Source organism: Cryptomeria japonica, chromosome 2 (assembly GCF_030272615.1).
Source record: "Cryptomeria japonica chromosome 2, Sugi_1.0, whole genome shotgun sequence".
Lineage (NCBI taxonomy): Eukaryota > Viridiplantae > Streptophyta > Pinopsida > Cupressales > Cupressaceae > Cryptomeria > Cryptomeria japonica.
Genome location: NC_081406.1, coordinates 303,295,695 through 303,312,001, shown reverse-complemented (window position 1 = coordinate 303,312,001; position 16,307 = coordinate 303,295,695). Strand labels below are relative to the sequence as shown.

The 16,307-nt window shown below is 36.2% G+C and overlaps 1 protein-coding gene across 1 annotated transcript; it reads right to left on the bottom strand.

Annotated features, from left to right (window-relative positions):
* Positions 1-866: 866 nt before the first annotated feature.
* Positions 867-1,298, bottom strand: LOC131075337 (secreted RxLR effector protein 78-like). Its single transcript, XM_058012153.2, has one exon. It carries the CDS (start codon positions 1,296-1,298, stop codon positions 867-869), a length of 432 nt encoding a protein of 143 aa, XP_057868136.2.
* Positions 1,299-16,307: the final 15,009 nt, after the last annotated feature.

Here is a 16,307-nt window from a genome sequence, read left to right as displayed (position 1 = left end):
AGCCAAGTCGATTGTCAATTGGTACATTGCTAATAAGAGAAATAACCTTATCATTCTAGATCTTAGCAGAGCAGCTTTGAGTCAAAGCAAGAGGTTTGTTATTCAAGTTCACCCCCCACCAAATGGATCTATCCACAACAACATATGCTGGAGATTTGTCTATAGCATCCTTAGAAGGGAGTAACCTCCCTACCTATGACCATGTCTTCCATAATGAAGAAAATACATTAGAACCAAACACCTTCATGTTATATTCCCTTAATACAATATCACATAAAGAGATATTCCTCCACTTTTTTCCCTTTCTAATAACCAACCTTTCAATATTATTCGTGATCAACACCTTCCAAGGTTCATTACCATACAAAGCTTTGACAATCCATTTGGAATCTAAGGCAGTGCCATGGGCCCTGATATCCTTGATACTCAATCCACCCATATTCCTTGGTCTGCAATGCCAATTCCAATTCACACAATTCCTCTTATTATGACCCATCCCATCAGACCATAAAAAGTCCCTCATAATCCTCTCAAGCTTATTAGTTTGGTAGTTGGCAAACACCCATGTAGAGGCACAATAAATATGATGGGAGGAGAGAACCTTTTGAACAATCTGCACTCTACCGACCAAGGAGAGAAGGTGAGTCTACCACTTTAAATGTTTCCTTTCAATTTTAGAGTATATCCATTGCCACATATCTTGAGTAGAAGGGTTAATAGCAAAGGGAATACCAAGATACTTTACAATAGAATTCAGACCTGCCCACTGCCAACCTTTGTAGGGGATCCATTGGAGGAACCTCAGACCACCCAAGCACTGAAGATTTGTGAGGAGCTACCTTTGCTCTAGAGGCCAGATAAAAAAACTATAATCTATCCATAGAATTATCAAAATTTTCCTCATTCAAGGCCAAAAATAAAGCAAAATCATCAGCAAATTGGTCATTGATCAGATCATCTGTATTAGGAAGAGTAAGACCTATAATAGAGGGACCAAGTTTAGGAGCCCTCATAATGTAATAAAGAGCATCAACGACAATGACAAACAAGGTTGGAGCAATGGGGCACCCTTGCTTGATAGACCTCCTTAGAGGGATAGGTTCAGAAAGTTCACCATTAACCTCAACAACCGTGGAGGAGTCCTTAAAAAGAATATCTATCCATCTACAAAAGTAGGAAGGAAAACCAAAAGCTTGCAACATTCCTCTAACGAAAGGCCACTCAGTTCTATCATATGCTTTCTCAAATTCCAAAAGAACCATTACAACATTCTGTTTATCATCTTTAACCCAATGCATTGCTTCCCAACTAGTAACTAGGATTTCCATAATATATCTACCTTTAATGAATCCAGTCTATGTGGAATAGAGGAAATTATCCAGTAGCCCAACAATTCTCCTTGCTAGTAATTTTGCAATAATTTTGTATGAAATATTCAATAAGGTGATAGGTCTCCAATTTTTAAATCGTGTCTTATCCCCACCTTTAGGTAGAAGCTTGATGACACCTTTGTTAATGTTCTCTCCAAGGGAACCTTGATTAAAGGCATATTCATACAATGCAAATAATTCCAAGCTTATCCATTCCAAGTGCTTCTTATAGAATTCAACAGATAACCCATCTATCCCTGGGGACTTACCATTGGCTAATGAGCTAATAGCACTTTTAATCTCCTCCAGACCGATCTTGTGACTGAGAGCGTTAGCTTCCTCATAGGAGATTTTCTTAGGGATTAACAATAAGCACTTCTCGAGGGCCTCCTGATTCATATCACCATGTTCAGAAGAAAAGAGACCATTGTAAAAATTGAAGAAAGCCTCCTTGAATGATACCCGATCATTAGTGATTGAATATTTAACTTGAATGTCTTCAATAAATTCCCTCTTATTCTTTGCTCTGATAAGATTGAAGAAGTAGTTGGTTCCCTTATCCCCACCTTTAATCCAGTTCATTCTAGCTCTAAACTTCTGCCCTTTGATCTTGAAGTGTTGCAATTTCCTTAGGAGGTTCTTGACCGAGGATAATTCTCCCTCAAGTATCATGTCATTCCCCTTACTCTGAAGTTCCTTTTCAATCTCATTGAGTCTAGATTGAAGAAAAGACTCCTCTTTAGACCTTTCCATAGCATATTTCTTACCAATGATCTAAAACATTTTCCTCCAAGAAGTAGTATGAGTCTCCCACTGTTCCCTAGGTCTGAGGTCAGGAGAACATATTTTGGTCAAGTGGGAGACCATCTTAATAGCCTCACCAGTATCCTCATCATTAAGCAAGGAGACATTAAATTTGAAACCATTTTGCCTTTTATGCCAGATCACAGAAGAAGGATCAAGGTCCATGTTAACAATGACAAAGAAAGGAGAGTGGTCTGAGATACTAGCATGAGAGACACACGTAGGGGCCTGCCCCCCCTGAGAGAGGAAAGAAAATAAAGAAGCATTTGCATAGCATCTATCTAGTCTACAATAAATTCTTTGCTTACCACTTTGATTATTGCACCATGTGAACCAAATACCAGAAAAGGAGCCCTTTTTCTTCTCCATAGGATCTAGCAAATTAAATCTCCTTTTGAATTTAGCCCAAAAAAATTGTTCATTACCCTTCCAACAATGTTTATTTCCACCACTTTTGTCCTCACCATGTTCTATCATGTTAAAATCACCCACAAAATTCCAATGGGCCTTCCATAGACCGATTGTTAACCAGTCCTGAAGCCTAGCTCTATCTCTGTAATCATTGGCAGCATAAATGTTGCAAATACCAAAAACACATTCATTCTCTTTAAAGGTGACCCACAAGGATCTTTGGCAAGGGGAGACACCATTAGCAATGATCTTATCTGCCCACTTAGGGCCAACTAGAATGGTAGTACCACCTTTACCCCTATCATGATTGGAGTGGAACCCTATGGCCTGAGCCCATAAGAATTTTAGCATAGTATAAACATGGAACCCTACCACTTTGATCTCTTGGAGACATATATTGTCTTTTTCCTTAATACTGTTACACCATTTTCTGACCACATATTTTCTATCAAACATCTCCATGCCCATAACATTCCTGCTATGTATGTGCATCATTATAAGAACTATTTGGTTGAGGGTTTTGATTCTTGTACAACCTATTAAAGCACTAAGGCACCTCATTGTCTTTTTTACTATTATCATTAGAAAGAGATTGCCTATCAAATATTTTCCTTTTCTTTCTAATTTTTTTACTAACCACCTCTATAAACTACTCAACATTATGGATAACCATACCATCTGCACCAAAGGGCACAATTTGTTTATTAGGAGAACCATCCACCATGGAATTCATGATACCACGTAAGGAGTTTCTCATCCTCAATTCGGATGGGACTTGTGTGGCATTTCTTAATAAACCAACCTTCTCCTTAATACTTGCAAGGGCAAGTTGTTGAGCATTCAACCTTGGTTGGGGGGAGGAGTTCAAAACCTTCACTTGATCACAATTAGGAGGATTAGCTTGTACTAGGTGACACATGACAAGGATGTTGAGGGGATCATTCAAGAGAGGGGCTTGGACAAACTCATACTCATCCTCAAATAGAGGAATAAACTAACAAATTTATTGCCATTACTATCACCAATCGGGCACTCAAGGCCAAAATTGACCTTCTCCTTGCCATTATCAGATGGGATATCCATTGGTAAAGACTTGCCTTCTTTAGATGAATAAACAGATTTTTGCATCTTACTACTATCACTTCTCAATTTGTTTTTATCATCAATATTAAAATTAGCATTGTGAGAGTTTTTTCAGAGAAGGGCAATCCTTTCTCATATGCCCATTAACTTTATAGAAGAAACAAGCCCTCAAATTTCCCAACATGGACAATTCCCAAGAAAAGCTATCTCCTTCAAAATCCAAAGAGATAATGTCGAGAAATCCAACCTTGGGATCAAGAGAAACAAGAGCCTAAGCATTCAAATGAGGGAGAGTGGTTCTCGAATCCTTGACTTGCAGAACCGAGCCCAACAACTTCAAAATCCGAGGAATTAATGGCCAAAATTCAAGCTGGAGTTTCTTAATTTCAACCCAGTTAGGGGAGGAGCGAGCAATAACCTGCTCTACATTTCCTTTGGGAGACCAAGGAAATGCCCTAAATAGAGAGTGCCCACCATTCCAAAAATTCTTCTTCAAGACTCTATCTTGCATGTGATGTGATTTCAAAAAATTTACAAATAAACCCTTCTGAATCATTCTATAGAAATTAACATGAATACCTAATTTCTTGCCCCAGACATTAGCAATCCAGTCATCAAAAAAATTTGGCAAAGGCAAAGATTCTCTTTCCATGCAAATAAAAAATATTGCAATATTTCTTAAGCGGGACTTCTCGACCCTAATGGCTTTAACCATATCTTCATTTGGCGACAAGGAAAGGGTCTTAAACCTGAGAGGATGAGACTTACCATTTCCTCCCCCTCCAGGGTTGTCGACCACGCTTCCATCACCAGGTGTGAGTCTATCTCCATCGGTTGTGGTCCCTCCCAAACTGGTCTCTGTGTCCATGTTCTCAGGCTTGCAGAAAGATCCATCGAAACTAGTAGAAAGCGGGCAAACCATGGCCAATTGCTCTGAGACCACTTCTTTGTAAGATAACTTTTCTTCTTACCCTTCTGAGAATTAACAACCTCATCCTCCAAACCCCCACTATTATTAATGATGGCCTCCTCATCAAACTTGTGAATGGGATCACCATTAATCAGACCACCCATCCATCTTCGCACGAGCAGTCTCAGGGAAGGGGCACGAATGTAACCTAAGCCCAAAGGCAATCTATTAAGAGAAAAAAGATCATGCAGAGGGAAAAAATCAAAGAAACAATGTAGAGAATAAACCAAAGCACAAAGAATCCACAAACTAGTCCAAACACCAAGGCAACACAGGGAAAACATTAATCACATGATAGGCTGATGTAGGACACCAAGGAGATCGCATGAGCGCCAGCAAATCAAGTTGCAGAGCACCCAATCATCCCAAAGGATATTGTTGAAAAATAGAAAGATACAAATGTTTCATGGTAGACAAAGACCAATACCACATGGAGGCAACAAAACCTAGAACCATTTGGATCATGCCCATGGGGTATGAGGTAGATGGAAACACACTTGATGCATATGCTCAACATATGTTGAGTAAACCAGAAGATGAAAAAGAAGAGAGCTTTGGTACTTACAAAGAGAAATATCTTGACCTGCACAAGAAATTTACTGAGCCTGCAAGGAAGAAGAAAGTCAGAAAAGAGGTTGAAGAGATTGTAGAACAAAATATGGGAATAACAAAAGGAGTTGTTCAAAGGGCTAGGGAGAAAAATATATTGAAGGAGGAGGATATGGTGAAGCCTAAGAAGTCAAAACCGGTCTCTACTCCTCCCAAGCAAGCTAAGCCAAGGAAAACACGGTCAACACCTACCTTTGGTGTACAGAGACCTATCCCTCCACCCAACCCACAAGCCAAGTCAACCAATGGAGCTGAGAAGAGGAAGAAGGAGAAGTCACAAAGAGAGTATGTTGCAGCCACTATTGAGGATGTAGAGATATAGTCTAATGAAGCGGTGAAAGAGGTGAAGAAGACAACATCCTATGCTAGGGTAGTAAGGAAGCCTCAATCTGATGGAACCCAGTCTACAAAGAAGCCAAGAGCCGAAGTTCAGCCATCCGGTAGAGCTAGAGCGAGCAAGAAGCATAAGTCTGAATTGGATGAAGCTTTGAAGTTGAGAACATTGGAAGGTACTTATGTTGTTGATCCCCCAAAACCAATAAATGAAATAATTGATGAAGTGCTAAAGAAAGAAAATTTGAAGAATGTACCTGTCTATTATGAAAATTGTGATGATAGTGACTAGAGAGCTATTGAGGAAGCAATTGTATAGTACATAAATGTTTATAGAAAAACTTTGATTGAGTTGTCATCTATGATTCCAAAGGAATTGTATGATATTTTGGATGCCATGAGGCATACGACTAGTTTGGAAGATGAAAGAATAAAGGAATATGTATTGGTAAATTTATCTTCTGTAATTTCTAAAGCTGAAGTTGTTAGGTTGCTAAAGCTTGAAAAGGAAATATTTCAAAGCAAGAAGAGAGTCAATAAAACCATTCTTAGTAAGATAGATGAAGTAACTAAAGAGACTAAAGTAACTCCGAAACAATTTTTGATAGATCACAAATATGATGTGAATTTGGCACATGATGACATTCAACCGGACAAGCAATCACATGAAACTTCCATTCTAGAAGTACATACAGAAGCTCCTGATGTGCAGAATGATCAAACAACTGAAGAAACCACTCTGACAGATCAGACAAATGAACAAACTCCAATTGCAAATGATACTGATATTGCTAAGGTTGATGACTCCGTTGAAGCTAAACAAGATCCTCCAGTGATAGAAGTTGTCTTAGAGAAGGCAACTGAGGATAAATTTGATGTTAGTAAAGATGCAAGTGCAGAGGTGACAAAGAAGGAGAAAGGAGAAAAGAAGGATGATTAGGCTCTGGTGATAGTGGCAAGAGACACCTACAAAAGGAAAAAAAGTTGTCACTGATTCAGATGATTACACTCAAGGGCCTATAGATCTGAGTTCACTCTCTCTAATTCAAGCATTGAAGCTAGAAACTCTTGCGCAAGCTAAAGCTAGTGAGGACTTACTCAAGTCCCATACCATAGATAAAGAGTTGATAACATTGGCATGAGATGTAATGGAGAAAATTTTGCCATCATTTAAACTGGATATAATTGATACACCCTCTGATAAGCTTAGAAGTATGTTGAATACTGTAGAATCTCATTTTGTATCTTTAGAGAAGGTGACAGATGCTAGAGTTTTAGCTCAATTTAATGCTATGAGACTGAAAACTTTTTTGAAGATGATTGAGGGAGATAGGGTAAGTTTGATAACTACTATGAAGAATATACAAGATGCATTAGATGAAGGTGGCCAAATATACAAGTCATGTCTAATTTTGCCAAAGTTTACCATTGACATTGACAAGAAAATAAAAGAATGTGAAGAGAAGCTAGCCAGCATATCTCGGTCATATACACCCCAATCAGTCTCGACTAGCAATTTTGAAGGTCAAGTTATGAGTATATTGGATAAGATTAAGAGTTTAAATCAGGAGGACATAGTTTTGGGTAGAGTAGGAGAAGTAAGAAGCCTTATCACTCCTTGGATGGACTCACTAATCACCAGTATGCAGGATGCTACAGATGCTTTGAATAAGAGTATTCCAAAATATCGCATAGGAGCATAGATGCATGCCTATCTTTTCAGTGGTATGATCAATACATTTTGGAGAGTTTGAAGAAGGGTTGGGATAACCACATGTTGAGCTTAAAGACAAATTTTGTAGATACTTTCAAACTTTTGTAAGTCACTATATATCCTTGTACATAAATTTTGGTCGATTCCCATCTTTGGCATTGTTGTCAATGGGGGAGAGAGAGTGAGGTGAAAAATGGTGCATAAACTTAGGGGGAGTTTGTTGAGATTTTTGTAGTTTTGAAGATTTTTGAGCCTTGAGTGTACAATTCATTTTTCACAAGTGCTGCCATCAATGCCAAAGGGGGAGATTGTTGAAAAGAGATAGTGTTTTGGTGTATATTGATGCATGAGAAATGCTTAGGGGTTGTCATTGATGGCAACTTAGTCCAAAAGTCACATTCGGTGCATGTAGATTTGATTTACCAGAAGTCATATTGTTCATGAGGCATAAGTCTGGAAGGTGGAACACCGTATCCGACAGAGTATGGGTTCAGTGTGCATATCTTGATCTTGGTTGTATAAGTTTGGTTTCAGTGATAGAGGTAGATGATTCAAGGTTTGAGGCAACTTGTTTTGTAATCTTGATAACCGATGTTGATTCGTGACCAAGATTGAAGGTCCGGTATCCAAAAATCCTGATAGAATAGAGCTATTTTGGTGTAACGTGTGATCTGGAATCCTTGGGTTGATTTCGATGATTGGTTTCGTGTTCGAGCAGATTGGGCCAACTTTTGGGAAGCTTATTATCATCATGTTTGGGTCCGCATATGGTTTTCTGGTCAGATTGAGCCGAATTAAGGTTACACGTTTCATGTTGCATGTTATGCGGTTTTTGGAAGCCGACATGAGAATTGATTTATTTTTTTGATGCGGATATATAGATCAGTTTGGTTAAGCATTTTGGTGAATGTAATGAGCGCGAGAATTCTGCATGAGCAAATATGCATCACCTGTTGAATGTGATTGAAGGTTTTGGTGGTTCGGTGTATGATAGTGCAGGAAAATAGAGCAGAGAGATAAAATAGTTGTAGAAGTTAACCTGAGCTTAATCAGAACTGTTATTTGGCATATGTAGATGCGATTCTTCAGTTCATTAATTATTATAATCAATTATAATTTCCTGTAAGGCAATGAGCCTTCCTCCGGGTTGTAGCCCTTTTGTAATTGAGAAGTGAGCTCTAGGTAGTGTGCCTGAATGCAAGTGCATTCCCCTTAATGTAATATTATCATGTACTCCTGATCAAAGTATAATAATATTGTGGGTTCAAATCCCACTATGTTTTTTCCCTTTCCGGGTTTCCACATAAAAATTCCGGTGTTATGGTATTGTGGTTGATTGGAATATGTTTCTGTATTTTACTTTCATTCTTATGCATTTGATGGTTTATGAATCAAGTTGACAACTTTGTAAATTGCATAACACTGATTCACCCCCCCTCTCAGTGTTCATTGATTCCAACTATATATATATACACGCACACACACATACACATACACATGTATATGTATATGTATATGTATGTATATATGTATGTGTATGTATATATGTATACATATATACATATGTGTATATATGCATATATGTATATATATGTATATATATGTATATGTATATATATGTACACACACACACACACACATATATACATACATATGTATACATACACACACACACATATATATACATATATGTATATACATATATGTATACACATATATGTATATACATGTATGTATATATATATATATATATATATATATATATATATATATATATATATATATATATATGTACACACACACACACACATACATACATGTGTGTGCGTGTGTGTGTGGAGAGATATAGAAAGAAAGAGTAATACAAGGAGATAGAGAGAGGGAGAGATAGGGTTAGAAAAAGGGAAAGATATCTACAAATAGATATAAAGTGTGTGTGTGTGTGTGTGTGTGTGTGTGTGTGAGAGAGAGAGAGAGAGAGAGAGAGAGAGAGACTAAATATAAAAGATGTGTTCTTTCATATTGAAAAAGTAGAAATGTCAATGATCTATCAAATGTTAAAATAAAACAAAACCCTATTGTGGTTTCCAAAGATGGGTAGGGTAAGTGAAAGTTATTTCACAATTAAGCTAATAGAAAAAGACATAACAATATAAAATCAATGAAGAAATGGTCATGTAAAGAGTTTCAAATATAAAACTAAGATGCATATATCATGAAAGTAGAGATCTAAAGAGATGGTGGGGATATGCAGAGAGAGAGATAGAGACAGAGACACACACACACACACACACACACACACACACATAGAGAGAGAGAGAGAGAGAGAGAGAATATGTGTGCTTTCACATTGAAAAAGTAGAAAAATCAATGATGTATCAAATGTTAAACTGAAACCCTATTGTGGTTACCAAGGATGGGTAGGGTAAGTAAAATTTTCTTCACGATTAAGCTAATAGAAGAATATTTAACTATATAAAATCAATGAAGGATTGATCATGTGAAGAGTTTAAAATATAAAATTGAGATGCAAATATCAGGATAGTACAAATCTAAGATTTCTTCTAACATGAATAAGAAACCCTAGAAAAAGGATAGGCTATATAGGATTGATTTGGTTCACTAAAATTCAAAGAGCTCTTAGGATTAGACTCCAATGATGACAAGATCAAGTGAGTACTATGATGTATAGCCACAAGTTGATAACACAAGATAGGTGTGACTCATAAGAAGATGATGGAATCTAAGCTAAGCTAATCCAACTAAATAAACTAAAATGGTCTCCTACCAAAGATGATAAATCTAAGAAAAAGAACACCTAGTGATGTCAAAGTTGATGCAAGATTAAGAGGATGAAGACAACTTTTTGACTTTGGAAAAATAGGTTGATTATGAAAAGGCTTTGATATGGTCAAGAAGATGGAATGGAGACTTTAGGAATGACTGGAAAATGTAGAAAGGAATGTGATGAGACTGATGTCAATTGATCAAAAAACCTATGAACTTGGGATGATATAATTTTTGAGACTCAAAACTATTGAAATTCAATTGAAAAAAAATATGCAGGAACAGAGGTAAAAAAATGCAGTTGAATCTTGTGAAAATGTAGCTTCCTAACGCATAAACACAACACTAGGTGACAAAAACATAGGAATGAGCAACAAATATGTAGAAACAAAAATAGATGAGTCCAACCTACCAAATGCACCAAAATATTGGTCCACTACCTTAGAAAACTAAATCAATGTCAACAAACTATGGAACAAGGACCTTTAAAAATCTAGAAACCAAAAGCCCTAATTTGGAGGATGACCAAATGCAAGAAATACTATGAAAGTGCCAACTAAGGAGGACAATTTTTTACCAATCTGATATATGTTTTCACTAGTTGTAGTAGGACTAAGATGGGCCCAGGAAATAGAAAGTCTAAGGTTGAATACTAACGGGTTACCAATATAAGTCACTATTTTCATTTGTATTTTCTGTCATGCAAAAATCTAGGAAGATCTCTTAGATACACAATGAAAATTCTTAAAAACATAGGAATAATTGGCGAAAACATAGGAATACCTCACAAAAATGCAGTGATAAGTCTCAAAGATGTAGAATCACTCAGAAACATAGGTTTACTTAACAAAAATGCAGATCTATAGTCTGTTTGCTTAAGTCTATCTAAAATCCTAAAAATGTTGTCTGGATCTAAGCTGTATTTATGACAAATATGACAAGAAAACATATCAAACAAGAAAAAAACACGTCTTGGTGTTTTGGAATCTCTAAACTCTAAAATGGTAATGAAAAAGGGAGCCTAGAATTGGGCCCAAGGAAAATTGGATAAACAGGTCTCACAACATATAAAAACACACTTAAGCAAGCACAATCTAAGGTAAAAGAGGATGCCACTTGACTAGGCCCCGACTCAACACTACCAAGAAGCGAATAGATAGAGATTTGGGCCTATAAAGAGATTTCCCTTCTCTATCTTAGGGAGGCATAAGTACACCATGACCCCAAGATTCCTATATTGCTTGTGGAGTAACTTTAGGGTATGATCACATCCCTTGCACCAATCAGGTGATGTTGATAGGTTGGCCTCTAAAATCACAAAGGTTCATAGTGGGAAAACATTTAAGAACACCGACGTTTGAGCAAGTAGACCTTGAGACTTAGTATATGTCAATAAAGCTTTCGTGATTAGACCTAACTTCTCACCCTATGTGTCCTACATCACCAAGGAACACATGAAAGCACCCACTAGGTACATGCTTGAATTGAGCTATTGCTTTCACTCTCACCCGTTTATATATCCCATTGGAGATACGTGCTCGAGGTCGAATCCTAGGGTGATGAAATCCCTAGGAAAGCCTCTATTCTACCAAAAAGAAAAATGGGTTGTGGTGTGTTTCTCTTGCACCCAAGGTCCACGACGGTGAGGGGAGAGGATACACACACCACAATTGGGATTATACAAAGTATGCAAGTACACCAAACATGAAAAACACTCGTTAATTAATCCTTAAGAAATAAAATGTTTGTTAAAATACAAAACACAAACACACAAAGCTCCAAATCTGTACCCACAAAAGTGTTAATAGTTTGTAATTCCAGTCTTGGATGACCAAAAGATAAGTTGCATCACTAGTTAGTCCAAAAGATTAGGCTAGAAGTAATCAAATATGGAAATGTAGAAATCTAGATCAAAAATAGAAAAATAGAATGCAAAAACGCAACAATACCTAACAAAAATGTAGGTATAAACTTAAAAAATGTAGTCAAAAGTCACAAAAACGTAGACAAAGGTTGCAAAAATGCAAAAACAAAAACTTGGATACCTGCAAAAATGCAACTAGAAAATAAACAAATACAATATAATCTAGCAAAAATGTAGGAAGATTATGCAAAAATGCTCGAATAGAAACCCTTAAAATCCTGCAAACATAGAAAACCTGTCAACCCAAAAATGTAATAGGATTGTACAAAAATGTAGCAAAATGTAATGAATACGCAAGAAGGCTATCCAAATTTTAGTTGTAAAAAAAATGCAATTCTAGTTAGAAAAAATTCGGGAACAAAGCAAAAAACATGACAGAATCTTGCAAAAACACAAAACTGAAAAATGTTGCAGATCTAGTCTACAACCTCTTAAAAAAATTCAAAATGCAAAGAAAATGATTACTAAATGGGACTAAGAGTCCCATAGAGCAATGCCAAAATGTGTATACTAAATTTAAACCTATTTGTAAACCCTAATGATCCAACCACTAACTTAGATCTACAAACTAATTCAACAAACAATCAATAGAGAACTATTATGGATGCAAATAACATAAAATGAAACCAAATTTGCCTTCCCATCCATAGTAGGCTTGTCTCCATTGTGATCATATCCTCCAAGATCTTGTGATTTTTATGTTTGCTCTCAACTATTAGTACTTAGCAGAAGAGGTCATGAAAGAACAGAGTGTGATCGTTTGATGAGGTAAAGCTATGATGCAATGATGATGAAATATTGTGATGTTGTATGACTCTAGCATGATTTTGATAAATGTAGGTACTCTAAATGATTGTGTGTGTCCAAATGAGAGGGGAAAAACCTCTTTTATAGAAATCAACATAAGAATGAAAGGTTTAGATTAAGATGTTATGAATGACCAAGATCACATAGATGAAAGAGAATGCTTCTAGGATTGAAGGGTAGGTCAAGATGAAGAGAGGACATTAAGAGGTGGAAGAGTGAAGGATAAGAGTGAATTAGATTAAGAGGTTATTTCAAAATGAAGGGATGTGGTTAAGTGGCAGGTTGACTTTTAGATTCAATAAATGTGGACAATAGAGAAAGACAAAGTGAATGGAGAGGAATTTGACACTTGTCACATACCTATGAATTTAGATTGTGATCCATGTGAACAAGTTATCTAGAGGGAAAAAGGTAATGAATGAATTATTTAAATACAAATATTTTATTTAATTAATAGAGGAAAGGGGGCTATAAAAAATGAATAAAAATATTTATTTAATTTAGAAAGAAAAGGCTAGATTAATCTGAGAAAAAGGTGGGATCAAATGAATAATAAATATTTATTTAATTAATAGTAGAATAATGGGAAAAAAATTAAATAAATTAGGATAATTTTAGGTGTCTAATTAGTCAGGTGGGCATCCTCAGTTAGGTCTAGCGAGGTCGTCTTGGTGTTGTTTGAGTTCTTGGACTAGGCATGGGTTATCTTCTCTGAGTTATCTCCATTCCCAAACTCCTCATAGTCCATCACAAAATCATCTTCTTTTTCATCCATATTGTCATTCTCTTTTCCTTTGTCCATAGGCTGACCTACAAGCCTATTAAATCTCCTAGGGTTGGAATTGTCAACGACTTTGTACTCCTCCCTATTGTCTTGGGCCACATCTTCATTGTTGTTAATCTCTTCAATCCGAACATAGGTCAATTTTTTCTTAGTTTTTTTGGCTAGGGGCATAATTTGCTTGAGTTTTCCTCTTTTAACCAAACTCTTAGAAGAAGGGCAATGTTTAAGGTCACATAGTTCCTTGGCAACAAGGTTGTGCCTAGAGAGAGGCATTTTAGGAGTGGATTTGCCACCATGGGGGTTAAGTGGGTTAGAGGTAGTGGGGGTGGTGAGCCGGGAGGGGGCCTTAGTAGTTAAGCTTCTTTTTGAGGAGGAAGTTTTGCTAGCACCAAGGATATGTAGGCATTTCTTTTTACTCCAGTGGCCTCTAGGGGAGTCCAAAATGGTAGCAATAGGTACGGAGTTAGAATGCAAGGGAGCCTCCACTACAATTATAGGTTTAAGGTGACACAATGCCAAATAGAAATGGTAAAGACAAAATATGAGCCCTCAATGGAGCACGATGGGCTTCTTGTTAAGGTTTTTGGCCATTTTAGATCATTTTTATGGAATTTTTCTAGAGAGTTAAAAAGAAAGAACGAAAAAATAAATTAAGGAATTATCATTAAAATGATTGAGCAATGAAAGATGGTAGTAGTAAACCTTCCTTCCAAGGTGAAGAATTTCATAATCATGAGACATGGTTCCATGATCTCAACAACTCCTCATGGTAAAAACCACCATGCAATTTAACAGATTCTCTACCCTCCTTGAAGAAGAGGCACAACCTACTGTTGTCGGTGACCCTACTTTTTTTTTCCACTTCTTGCCTCTGGTGGATAGACTAGTTGCTTTAGCAACAACCTCCTTGTTGATTTCAAATGAAATGTTGTCAACCATAAATTTTCTATTTTCCCAAGAGGTTGCAAACTGAATCAAAATTTTCTCATCAAATCCATTGATGCATTGGATAAACTGTGAAACCCCACCTTCCAAACATATGTACCAAACAATTTTGTCATTCTAAAACTCAACATGAGTGTTGGGTTCAATCCTCACTACTAAATTCAATCTATTTATACTACGTGTTCCATTTTCAATTGTTACAATATTAACTAAACTGTATTTTATATTACATATTTATTTATATTATAATATTATTAAAATTTATATATATTAAAACTTAAACTTTTGTTATTGTGCACCTAATTTGTTGGAGGCCTGCAAGACAACAAGTAAACATCAAATGCACCCATGAAATATTATATCAAGAAATCTAAATGAAAAAAACATGTTCATCAAATCAAATTGCTCAAAACTGTTTCATGGTCCTCTATCTCCAAGGATCTTCAAGATTCAAGGTGGTGCTCAGCTTGGAAGAGCACTTGATCTTTTAGATGTCAACCTAAAGAACGAGATTGAAGGATATGCCAAGATCAAAATGAATGCAACTAAGATCCTAGCTAGATGATCAAATGATACAAAAAGATGAAATTCAAGATGGAATGCAATATATGAGACTAAGATTTATTCCAAATTGAAATCTTAGATGTGCTAATTAAACTAACATGGAGATTGCTATGAAATTGATATATAGTGGCTATGAATTAAGCTAGCATGAAAATGGGATTAACATGATACTATCAACATGATGAAAGCTAAACTAGCATGCAACTAAGATGATCTAAGTGCTTGAAGATGACAAATTGAGCTCCTTGATAACCCGCAAAATGACTATAAGTTTGATGCACACAATGATGGATGGATAGATTGAAAAAATGGGCTCTATTTATAGAGAAAATAGAGAAATGGATGGCCAAGATTGAGCAATATTAACAAGGGCTAGGATTGAAAGTTATCAATTCATGAGGTGGATTCAATCCAATCCCAAGTTGACAAATGTCACCTTGAGATGGCTTGAGAGGATGCTAAACAAGCATTAGATGCTAAGTAATCATTAGGGGTAACCTCAAGAGATGACATCATTGGATAATGCCATTATCTGAGGGAGCATGTTATTGTCCAAGAGGTAAACTCTTGTGCAAAGTTGAGGGATGGCTAAAGGGACAACCATCATGGGCTAGGATGATGTCTTGTAAGAGACAGTAAATGCTCTTTGAAGGCTTTGGAGGTTAATTTGTTGAAAGTTAGATAACCTTACAAGTTTGGAAGATTCAACAAGTTAACTTGTTGAAGAAGGTAGAGTCTTCAACACATTTAGAAGACTTTCTTTCAAATTTGGAGATGTGACTCCCCCAAATTTAGGGATGTGACATGATTAGAGGAATTAGGCTAGTTAATGAGGGGTTAGAGGGGTTCTAGAAGAATATTAGCATACTAATGGAAAATGTAGGAGAATGCAAGTGGAGGGAAATAAGCATTTTTAGATATAATAAAAGATTTATTTTAGCCAAAAGAGATGCAACTTGCATTTGTAGAATTTTGCAACTGGGGGACTATTCACAAATAAATAATGATTTATTTAAATGCAAATGGATTTTAATCAAATGTAAATTCAATTAAAAGGGAAAAAATGGGTTTTAATTAAATAAATAAGATTTATTCAATTAAATGGCTAAAGGGTACTTAGTCAAACCTTAGTTTAATTAGAAAAAGATTTTAATCAAATCTTTAATTTGATTAATAGACTAATTGAAAGAATAGGAATATTA

Coding starts and splice junctions, on each gene's coding strand:
- LOC131075337 (XM_058012153.2), bottom strand. CDS start 1,298: ATGCATTGGGTTAAAGATGATAAACAGAATGTTGTAATGGTTCTTTTG.